Source organism: Hemiscyllium ocellatum, chromosome 13, assembly GCF_020745735.1.
Source record: "Hemiscyllium ocellatum isolate sHemOce1 chromosome 13, sHemOce1.pat.X.cur, whole genome shotgun sequence".
Lineage (NCBI taxonomy): Eukaryota > Metazoa > Chordata > Chondrichthyes > Orectolobiformes > Hemiscylliidae > Hemiscyllium > Hemiscyllium ocellatum.
In genome coordinates this window covers 39,150,719-39,163,288 of record NC_083413.1, presented here as the reverse complement: position 1 = coordinate 39,163,288, position 12,570 = coordinate 39,150,719, and the positions used below count along the sequence as shown (strand labels likewise).

The 12,570-nt window shown below is 38.0% G+C and overlaps 1 protein-coding gene across 2 annotated transcripts in view; it reads right to left on the bottom strand.

Annotated features, from left to right (window-relative positions):
- The window catches only part of LOC132821868 (arf-GAP with coiled-coil, ANK repeat and PH domain-containing protein 2-like), a 164,717-nt gene that overhangs the window by 61,261 nt on the left and 90,886 nt on the right, over positions 1-12,570 (bottom strand). For both annotated transcript variants that reach the window (XM_060834772.1, XM_060834773.1), the window contains exons 7-8: positions 11,371-11,415; positions 2,813-2,908 (exon numbers count right to left, since the gene is read on the bottom strand). In XM_060834772.1, coding sequence (XP_060690755.1) covers positions 2,813-2,908; positions 11,371-11,415 — 141 coding nt within the window. The remainder of the gene's footprint in view (positions 1-2,812; positions 2,909-11,370; positions 11,416-12,570) is intronic.

Here is a 12,570-nt window from a genome sequence, read left to right as displayed (position 1 = left end):
GTACTAAGTTTGCAGATGACAACAAAATCAAAGGCATAGTGGATAACAAAAGGTGGTTACCTCAGAGTACAACGGGATCTTGATCAGATGGGCCAATGGGCTAAGGAGTGGCAGATGGAGTTTAATTTAGATAAATGCGAGGTGCTGCATTTTGGAAAAGGCATATCACAGCAGAACTTATACACTTAATGGTAAGGTCCCAGGGAGTGTTGCTGAACAAAGACACCTTGGAGTGCAGGTTCATAATTCCTTGAAAGTAGAGTCATATGTGGATAGCATAGCCAAGAAGCCATTTGCTCTGCTTACCTTTATTGGTCAGTGCACCGAGGATAGGGAGTTGGGATGTCATGTTATGGCTGTACAGGACATTGGTTAGGCCACTTTTGGAATACTGCATGCAATTCTGATCTCCTTGCAATTGGAAGGACATTGTGAAACTTGAAAGGGTGAAGAAAATATTTACTAGGATATTGCCAGGTTTACAGGATTTGAGATTATAGGGAGAAGCTGAATAGGCTGGTGCTAATTTCTCTGGAGGGTCAGGCACTGAGGGGGTTACCTTACATAGGTTTATAAAACCATGAGGGGCATGGATAGGGTGAATAGCCAAGGGATGAGTGTGTCCAAAAATAGAGGACTAGTTTGAGGTGAGAGGAGAAAGATTTAAAAGGCATCTAAGGGGGAACTTTTTCATGCAAAGGGTGGTACGTGCCTGGAACAAGCTGCCAGAACAAATGGTGGAGGCTAGTACAATAACAACATTTAAAAGGCCTTTGGATGGGAATATGAATAGAACATGTTTAAAGTGATATGGACAAAATGAAACTAGGTTAATTTAGGATATCTAGTTGGCATGGACAAGTTGGACCAAAGGGTTCAGTGTTGTGAAACACTATGACTTTGAGACATCAAGAATGCAGGGTGATAATGTATTTAACTTGAAGAGGAAGGCAATAAAAAATTCAATACGACAACTGCAAGATTTAACAGAGAAACACAGCAAAAACTAGCGAACAAAGCTTCTGTTTCCACTGTCATTGATAAAATCAGTAATGCATTTTTCTAGGGCAGCAGTAATGGAGCGAGCATGTGGAGGGAAAATCTGTTGCTATTAAAATTTTACAGAGACAAATTAACTACAAAACCTGGATTAAGGTGGGTAATAGTGATAAATCGGATATCAATACAATTCAATATAGTGTTTCAAATGATTTCTTCAACATGTTATAATTCTATATATTCATTTTGATAATGTCAAGAGCATGGAGGAAATAAATTTCAGCATCACAGTACAAGGGGAGGCTATTTTAAAGACAAATACACACTGCAAGCTACTATGATATTTTGGGAGGTACACAATTCCTGAAGCACTATACAAAAAGTGAGAGTAGCACTGCAGTGTCCAGGTCAATAGTTATCCTTTGAAAACCACCTAAGGAAGTAATTTTCTTGATTAAAGCAGAATACCGGAATCCTGAAATAAATACAAAATGCTCAAAATACCTAGTAGGTTTGGCTTCATCAACGGAAGTAGTTTGCATTTTGAGTTGAAGCCATCTTTTTTGCCAGATCAGAGTGGTGCCAGCACTTTTGATTTTTCTCTCATTTACTTTGTGGCTAGTTGTTACACTTGATGTGCATAAATTGTGTAATGCGTGTTTTCAACATAAAAATGACTTTCCTTCATGAGTAATTTATTGGTTACGATGTACTTTGGAATGCTGTGCTCATGAAAACACAGTATATAAATATATGTTTCGTACTTGTCAAGTGAATGGTTACCCTGGCCTGCAACAGTAGTTAGCATCATTTGAAACTCTGACTCATTAGTCAAATCTGAGGCTAAATCAGGGATTAATTACAAGCATAACAATTGCAACAAACAAAAAAAAAATCCATTAGCTTTCAAGCAGAATGTATAATTGTTTAATTAGGATACATGCAATAACTATTGACCATTTTAGCCTAGAATAATACAAAGCTAAACTTCTTTTTCCAGAAGATGCAATGTGCAAGTTAGAATTCAGAGTAAAATAAATTTGCTAAATTTATGTATTAGCCTCTATAATTCAGGATTTCAACTTAATCCATGGTTTACCCATCTCTAACAACAGGCACATCAAATAAAATAATCTTTACAGCATTTATGGCTGGCTTCAAAACAATATTCACAATTTACAAAATCTAACTGCTCTTCAACTTTTGAATCTACCCACTTCCAATTGAGACTGAATAACTGAGTAATCGTGAATACCAGGGGGTTAATTTGTAATTCAATGAAGGACAAACCAAAACTGATCTAAAAAACTTAAAATATTGAACATTTAATTAAAAATGCACCTCAAAGTAATTTTACAAATGATATCAAATGTGGTTTTGGAAAGTTCCTGAAGTTAGCACTTCTAAGCTACAACTTGAATGTTGAGTTTGACAAGGCTCTATATCACTTCTGAAATTTGAGTGTGAGAAAGGGGCCCAATGCAGGTGATAAATATACTTATTGTTTTTTATTTAGTAGGTAATTGTTTCCATAAATTGCTCAATGTTTAGTTTTGAACTATCTCAAATCAAAGCTCTGAATTGTTCAATCTTAAAATATTGAAAGAATTGAATATTGGAAAAGATTGCACTTCAAACCTCGAACTCCCGTTCTAAGCCTGCAGCAGTTCAACAAGGTGGTTCACCACCATCTTTTCAAAAGCAGTTAGGGATTGGTAATAAATGCTAATGTAGCCAGGGACTCCCATATCCCACAAATGAATAAACAAATTCTAAAAATGTTTAAATTCATTTTATGGTTTTGAAGTCTTACCTGAGCTCCCAACTCCTTCATGTAAGGCTCCAGTTCCATAAAAAGGTCATATCCTTGATGAAAGAATGCAAGATGGGCATACATAAAGGACAACATCTGGAAATGAAAAGAAAATAAAAATTAACTACTGACATTTTTATTCAATATAACAAAAGGAGAGCAATTTCGGAATGAATTACACAATGAAGACTAAATGCACACAGATTTTCACAGCTTTAAAGATCTTGAATCAAAATGAACAATAAGCAATTTTAAGATCTCAACTTGAAATCTTGATAAATTAAAAAATGTACAATTCCAAGAGTGAAAATCTTATAAATGTCAACAGCATAACGTCACTGCAATGTCAAGCTTGGTCTATTAGACAATAGGTGCAGGAGTAGGCCATTCTGCCCTTCGAACCTGCACCACCATTCAATATGATCATGGCTGATCATCCTTAATCAGTATCCTGTTCCTGCCTTATCTCCAGAACCCTCAATTCCACTATCCTTGAGAGCTCTATCCAACTCTTTCTTAAATGAATCCAGGGACTGGGCCTCCACTGCCCTCTGGGGCAGAGCATTCCACACAGCCACAACACTCTGGGTGAAGAAGTTTCTCCTCATCTCTGTCGTAAATGGTCTACCCCGTATTTTTAAGCTGTGTCCTCTGGTTCGGCACTCACCCATCAGTGGAAACATGTTTCCTGCCTCCAGAGTGTCCAATCCTTTAATAATCTTATAAGACTCAATCAGATCCCCTCTCAGTCTTCTAAACTCAAGGGTATACAAGCCCAGTCACTCCAGTCTTTCAGCATAAGATAGTCCTGCCATTCCAGGAATTGACCTCGTGAACCTATGCTGCACTCCCTCAATAGCCAGAATGTCTTTCCTCAAATTTGGAGACCAGAACTGCACACAATACTCTAGGTGTGGTCTCACCAGGGCCCTGTATAGCTGCAGAAGAACCTCTTGGCTTCTATACTCAATCACTCTTGTTACGAAGGCCAGAATGTTATTAGCTGCCTTCACTACCTGCTGTACCTGCATGCTTACCTTCATTGACTGGTGTACAAGAACACCCAGATCTCTTTGTACTGCGCCTTTACCTAAATTGATTCCATTTAGGTAGTAATCTACCTTCCTGTTCTTGCCAAAGTGGATAACCATACATTTATCAACATTAAACTGCATTTGTCATGCATCTGACCACTCACCTAACCTGTCCAGGTCACTCTGTAATCTCCTAACATCCTCCTCACATTTCACCCTGCCATCTAGTTTAGTATCATCAGTAAATTTGCTAATGTTATTACTAATACCATCTTCTATATCATTAATATATCTTGTAAAACGCTGCGGTCCCAGCACTGATCCCTGCAGTACCCCACTGGTCACTGCCTGACATTCCGAAATGGAGCTGTTTATCACTACTCTTGGTTTCCTGTCAGCCAACCAACTTTCAATCCAAGTTAGTACTTTGCCCCCAATACCATGCGCCCTAACCTTACTCACTAACCTCCTATGTGGGACTTTATCAAAAGCTTTCTGAAAGACCAGGTACACTACATCTAATGGATCTCCCTTGTCCACCTCCAGAGTTACATCCTCAAAAAATTCCAGAAGATTAGTCAAGCATGATTTCCCCTTCATAAATCCATGCTGACTCTGACCTATTCTGTTACTACTATCCGGATATTCTGTTTGGTCTTTACACTATCAGGACAGGTATTAAGTAGTGAAATAACAGAAAGGGTAAGAAGGAAGTGAAAATTATGCTTCTTTTGTGGCTGAGTTGAGAAAGAGACATGGAGAGATAAGGATGCAAGGAATATCCCTGGTCTCATTCATTCCAGATTTGTCTGGTACACTATGTTCACAAATGGACCATGTTTGTAGTCTTAAGTAACTTATCTTTTGTATTCTAAAAAAGACTTATTGCAATTTCACCTGTATGTAAATGAAAGGGAGACACATAGTATATCTTTAAAAGAAAAACTTGTGCCAAAGTCCATTTTTCAGTACATTTTACCAAGCGTTAGACATAGGTGCAGAAATCAGGCCATTCTGCCTATCAAATCTACTCCACCACTCAATCATGGCTGATAAAAAGCCATAGCCAGCATTCGTTATATTTTTCCAGCAAAAGACGTAAGCTTCCTCATCTTTCAGCGAAGGTGAAGTTTAGTTTAAATGTTTGTTTAATAATTCAGAGTTGACTAAACCAATTTTGTCACAATGATGGTAAGTGGAATTTTTAAATTTGTCCAGTCTCAAAATACATTACAATTATTCAGGTATTGAGATATAAATGATTAGTTTGCTAATTACAGGACACTTGTAAAATTTAGGGATATTCAATGCACTGTTATTTAATGTTTGTTTTTATATTTAAAGGTCAAATTTTACATGAACTTTGTTAAACTTATAATATGACAAAAATAAGTCTCAGCATTTCTGCGCTGACATAAGTAAAGATATTTTACTTTCATCCCAGAGCATCCTTCCAACAAAAATACCTATCTCAATGTGGCACAATTTATCAACAGGGTCTCTACCATTCAAAGACACCAAATTTGAAAGAGATCTTCAGAGGAATTCCAAGTACAATGTAGTTCTGAGAGTGAAAAAGGAATGAATGATAGTGTTTTCTCACATCCTATTACCTACAAAAACTCCAGGAAAGGGCCTTGCAAATCTTTAAAATGTTTAATATGCATGCGTCTAGCACAGTGGGCCATATTTTCTAGCAGCAACCTTCAAAGAAAACTTTACACATGGCAATCCTCAAACTTCACGGGGTATTTCTTGACAAAATCTAAATGTATGTTTTGCACACTGAAATACATGAAGGGCTATGGTAAAGCTAGTCAAGAGTAGCAACATGCCATTGCGATGCATGCAACACTACTGTGGTCCTCAAATAGAGAACAAAGCAGCAAACAGAATTGAAGGTGTTCACAATACATCGAGTACAAATTGCTTGAGGAGCTACTTGTGACAATCTAGAAAACAAGAAAGCAAAAGGGAGTCATGCAGGAAGATGGCTGATAGTTGTTCATCATTTGAGAAATTTCTGTCTCAAGCTCAAAAGTCTGAAGGGATGGATCTTAGCCTTGGAGGGAGTTGGGTAATGATGTGCTATTGGTTAGCTTTTCTTTTTATAATTATTGCTTATGTAATGTAATAGTTTAAGTTGGAGAATTTGGTGCTACTGAGAGACCAGGTTCTCACAATGCACATACCTCAGTAAAAACCATCTCATGCAGAAAACTGTCCCAGAGTGCAGTTTGAGATATGGGCCGTTATAGGTTCACAGTGCAAATGTGACTTAGACACTTTAAGTACTAGTAAATTGAAGTTCTAAATATGGGTATTTTGCACTTAATGTGAAACAAGCCACCTCCAGCAGAAGCAGAGAGAATGTGGTTTCTATATTTTACTGTCCAGAACGTGACCACTCAAGAATCAGTATAAAACTGTTTTGTATTATGTACAAGTTGGAATTAAATGGATGCAAATATGCAGATTTAGCAAAGGAAGACAGGAGTTATGTAGCATGATGATCTCAGTTATTGGAATTGTCTAGTAATAAGTATTACAGATATACTTAGACAATCAGATGAAGGTCATTCTCTCTAAAATGTCTACTTGCATAAAGTATGTGCAAGGTATATAGGCCTTGAGTAATGATGGCACAACTGTCAGTGCTTATCACCAGTGAAACAGGCAGCAACATCAAGATACCTTGCACATATAGAATGATATGGAAGTCCAAAAGTTATCAATAATTCTGTATTTTCCAGAATTTGCATTGCTGAGGACCCCAAAGTACAAACAGTGAATTGACAAGAATTTCTATTTTTTTTATACTGTTAGGCTCTCTATAAAAATCCTTTAAAGAAAGTGCTAAACTTTGTGAAATAAGACACAACTGAGATTTTAATGAAATACATTATGACAATTAAACACCTTCATTACACTTGATAAGCTCATTTTATCTCTGTGAATTGTCAATATTCCTAATTTTAACTGTTTTTAAAACATTTTTTATTAAGATATGGAAACTAACATGATGATCATTGACCACATTGTGCTGAAATTTAAAAGTGAACATTGCCAATGCTTTTAATTTCCTGACTTGCTATCTGTGAGATTTCATGAATGTGTCTGGATTTTTTGTTATTTCATTATTGAACTCCCAATGTAAACTGCTATCGAGAAAGGGAAAATCCATGCCACAGAAATTACTAGATAATTATGAAGAGCTTTCTTCAAGGTCAGCTGAGAATACTGGACCTGCTACAGTTAACAACTTCCAGCCAAATGTGGCACGTTATGAAACAATGATATGACACAGAGAAATCCTCAGAAGGGAGAGAAGAAACTGGATTACAATTGTGGTAACTGGAGATTCTACAGACAAGAGAACAGATTACCATTTTATAGATTCACACATTAAATATAGCATCGAACCATCAAGTCTGCATCATTGCAATTACCACTAAGTGCGCTAATCCCAATTTCTTTCACTTGCCCTATATCCTTGAATGTTACAACATTTGAAGTACAGGGTGACCAACATGCCCTCAGGACCAGTTACTGCAGTTTCAGTTAACTGCGGTTTACCATGGCCAGAACATATTACATGAAACATTCCAGAACCAGGGGCCAGTGGGCTGCTGGGAAGGTAAATTTCCCATTTAAATGAATGGGTTTGCTACTTTCCGTGGTTTTGGGCATCTGCGGTAGGTCTTGGAGAGTATCGCCAATGGGTAGGGGGGGTGGGAACTATTGTATTCATCTAAATTTTTTTTTTGAAAAGACTTCCAGCCTCCACCACATTGCAGATTCCCACCACACACATTGAAAAAGATTCTTTTTCTCGCTAAACCTCATCTGAATCCCCTGCCCCTTACCCTAAAACTATGCCATCTCGTGATTGACCCCTCAACCAAGAGGAACAGCTGCTCTCTATTTATCCTGTCCATACCCATTACATTTTTATATACCTCAAATCATATCCCCCTTCAGTCTTCTCTGTTCTAAAGAAAGGACAACAGAAAAGCCACCAAACAATGGAAAAGCTAAATGTGTAAAAAGGCAAAGAAAAAATGCAATTGAGGGATTCACCAAGATGTGTTGCGGCAAGGCTGGAAATGGTGATGCTACAGAGGTAGCCTCTGTAATTTCAAGAAATTGGATTAATTAGGAGGCAATAGGGGGAATATTAGAAAATTATAGAAATACTCAGCCCAGAGTAGGGACCAAGGCAGGAGAGAGAATTGGTAATGATGAAACAGTGTGTGAAGGATGGAAGACCATTTGACTGGAAATAACAGCTCATCTAGGCTGTTCAGTGAAGTGGACTGAAAACATAAACAGATGGGAGGAGCTGAGAATGGAGAAGAGATAGAGTTGGGTGATGTTACAGTATATGTGGAGCCTTATGTACTAACTTCAGATGATAACATGAGGACAATATGCAAGTTTTGTTTCCTTTATTCCTCAATAGGATATAGAAACATCACTAGCAAGACCAGTATTTATTGCCCATCTCTAATTGCCCTTGACCTGAGTGTTTGTTAGAATGCTTCTAGATGGCATTTAAGACACAACCACATTGCTTTGGATCTGGAGTCACTTGTAGGTCAGACAAGGTAAAGATGGTAGAGTTCCTTTCCCAAAAGACATTAGTGAATAATATACATTGTTACAACAATAATAATTTCACAGTCACCATTACGCAGACATTTTCTGCAAGTCCAGAATTATTATTTCAATTGTCGTCAGAAAAGGGAGACCACACTGTCTGAATGCATTCTCAAGTAGTTCAGTTGAAGCCCCACCAGCTACCATGGTAGAATTTGGGACCTTTTGTAAGGTTTGTGAAGGGGCCATGTCCTCAGATCATTAGCCTGGGTCTATGGAGTACTCATCCAGTGACAGTATCAAAACACCACACTCAAGAAATAAGATAAAGGAGAGGAAGGAGAGTAATTCTGTAACTGATTCCAGATGCAAGGATTATGGGAAGAAGAGAGAATTCACTGGAGTATACTTTCAGACAGCACGGTCTTACTTTGCTGACAACAATCAAGATATTGGAGGAGGAGTGTTTGGTGAACCATATCAAAAGCTGCCTTGAGGTAGTGAACGGTTAGGCAGAATTCAGGCACCGTGGTCTGTCATAGATATTTGCAATACTAAACAGGGCCACTTCAATGCAATAGTAAGGGCAGAAACCTTATTACAAAAATCCAGATGTAGGGGTCACAGAAACGTTGGGATTAGAATAGGCAATGTCTTGACACAGTACTAAACAGAAAAGTACAGCAAAGTCGAGAACTTACAGAGAGGGTGGGAATGGCTGAAAGAATATTGAACCCTATTTAAACCAAACTTGTTTAAACACTGCAATAAAATGAGAGAGGAGATTAAACAGTTTGCAATATGGGGCTAAGAACAGAGACTGGGAAGTTGAAAAGGTGACTCTGATGGACAGGATAAACTCAAAAGAGAATGTGAGGAAAATTAGGGAAAAATGGAGTGCATTGCTATGGCCAAGTATAGGATGACTGGAGGGGAGGAGACAGAAGTCAAGGAGGATGCAGGACCAGCTGAATGTAAACCTTCACACTGAAATCCATATCTTGGACAAGTTGAAGACCTTGTACTTAAGAGACAATAGCTGGTGGCGAAGGGGGGACAAAAAAGTCAGTGATTACCTTTGCTTTTCAGGATAAACTAAGAGAATGAGAAGATTTAACCAAATGCAACAAGGCTCACTAGTCCTTTGCATTGTCTAGAAAGGCCTGATAGTGAATAACAAAAAGAAGTGTACACCAAACATGTTTCAGGCATTGTATCTAATTAGGTGAAGATGAGAATGATGCGAGATTAAGGGAGTTAAGTGGGTGAAGAGCAGCAATACAGATGTGAGGAAGCAAGTGAACTATTCAAAATGAGAACTTAAAGCCAAAGTAATTGAAAGTTTGAAAAGTTCTAACAGTTAGAAATAGCCTCCCAAGATCAAATGCATAAGGAAACATGTCTGGTAAAGCATGCAAGGAACTGATCAAAGATGGCCTTGCCTTACGACTGATACAATGGGAATTGACACTGCATGAAGCAAAAGTGGAGTTGGGTTAGGATAATTGCATGTATGACATCATATTAAGGAAGAGATTAAGAAGTTCAATGAACTAAACGCATAGCAAGGCTGGAAGTCAAACTGAAATCACAAAGGTTCAGAAACACTCAATGCTCCGTTGTTTTCATTGCTCAATCTCTGCACTAAAACGCGGTCTCAAACTCAAGAAGAATCTTGGTTGGAATGATAATGGACATGGAGAGGTGAGAGGCAAATGAGATATGGGGCTCAAATGGAAGAGGAAGTACCAAAATAAGTAAGAGAATAGACAGAGGAAGGAGGGGTGGTGGTGGCCTAGTGGTATTATTGTTAGGCTATTAATCTGCAGACCCATAGCAGATGGTGGACTTCGAATTCAATAAAAAAAAACTGGAAGTAAAAATCTACTGATGCCATGAGGCAGTTATCGACTGTCAGAAAAAATCCCCATCTGGTTCTTTACTATCCTTTAAGGAAGGAACCTGCCGCCCATACCTGGTCTGGGCTACATGTCACTCAACTGCCCTCTGGGCAATTAGGATGGGCGATGGATGCTGGCTAGTCAGCACAACCCACATCCCACGAATGAATAAAATAGTAACATTTAGTGATAAAGGCCATCTTGCACTGCAGCAATTCAGTGAGGTAATTACAAGGAAATGAAGTAGTACAATTTATAGGGCAAAGTCTTTGTCAAGCATTTATGACATTAATCTAATTATCCACATTTCTTTGTAATCCACAATGAAGACTCCAAAGGAGATAAACTGTACAGAAGAGCAGAAAGATTTTTTTTAAAAAAGTAAACCACAGGATTGGTGCAGGAGCTTTAAGTTTGCATTGTTAGCACAACTTGCCAATATTACAGGCTATATTGAAATAATGGCATCATTTGAACCAAATCAGCAACACTGCTACAACAAGAGTTAATTCAACATTGGAAGGAGATTTACATTTGACAGTAACATTTCAGAACAACCAAAGCTTTCATATTAAACAGAGAAGTCAATATTCCAAAGATTCAAGGATAGTTTGTGAGAATGCAATTTCTCACAACAAACTTTATAAACAGCTGCCGTTTTCATCTCAACTTCAATATTGAGATGACTTTATAGAAAATATAAAATGTTGGAACACTGTTACTTTATAAAGTAACTGATGTGAATGTTTGAAAATCCACTGTAGACATCAGTCCTGATATTGGGCCAGAACTTACAAAAAATGAACTTTGAAAATGATCCCTTCAATTGGTCAATATTAAAACATGATCAGGTATCTGACAGAAACCATCAATTCAAATCAAATATTGTTCAGAGGATATGATAGAATGACACGCATGTTAATGATCAGTAATAAGAGTTCAAAGTGGCATCCAAAGAGGTTACCTAAACAACTTTAAAGATCAACATTTAATCATCAAACTACTTTTAAGGACAAAAACTTACCGATTTTAAAATTTCAGATCTTCTTTTTGATTGAAGGACATTGATCTGATATGGAGCAAAAATGAACAAATACTGTATTAAAATTGTAAACAAACAATAGCTAGCACCGGCAGAATTATATTCAATCACAATCTATAACTGTATAACCTAAAGATCCTACATTGTACCATCAAACCAAGACAGTTACATGAAGAGTACAGGAGGCCTGCAAGGACTAGCACCAGTGAAGCTAGTGAAGCTACAAGACAGGACTACTTTCATGTTAAACATTAACTGCAGTATGCAACAGGCAGGGTGAAGTAATCCCACAAACAATGGCTCAACATATGAACAACATTTGAGGACTCTGGGTCTATACTTGGAGTTTAGAAGGATATGGGGAGGGGATCTAAATTACTTTATGGAATACTGAACGGACATTGGAAAGATGTTTCCATTGGTAGGAGAGACTAGGACCTGAAGGCACAGCCTTAGAGTAAAGGGAAGACCTTTTAGAACAGAGATAAGGAGAAACTTCTTCAGCCAAAGTGGTGAATCTGTGCAATGCTTTGCCACAAAAGGTGTGGAGGCCAGGTCATTGAGTATATTGAAGACTGTGATAGACAGGTTCTTAATTGATCCAAGGAATCAAAAGTTACAGGGAGAAAGCAGGAGAATGGGGTTGAAAAACGTATCAGCCAGACTGAATGTTACAGAAGACTCGATGGGCCAAATGGCCTAATTTCTACTCCAATGTCTTTTGGTCATGATCAATGCTCTCCATCTTGCAACATCCAGACAGAAATGATGGACAATTAAAAAACTCACTGGATTAAGAGACTCCAGAAACATCCCCAACATCAATTAATAGGGGAGCCCAGCACTTCAGTGCAGTAGAGGAGGTTAAAGCATTTTCAAGCCAAAAGGCCAAGCAGACAATCCATCTGCTTCGGAGGCCCACAACATCACAAATACCAATCTTCAGTCAATTTGATTCACTCTCACGTTATCAAGAAACAGATGAAGGCAATAGCCACTGCAAAAGCAAAGAGCCCTGATAATATTCAGGCAACAGTCCTGAAGATTTAAGCTCCAGAATGTCTTGACACTTATGGCCAAGCTATTCCAGTAAAGTTACAACACAAACATCTACCCAACAATGTGGCAAGTGGCTCAGGCAGATCCTATACACAAAAGATAAGACAATCAATCCAGCCAATT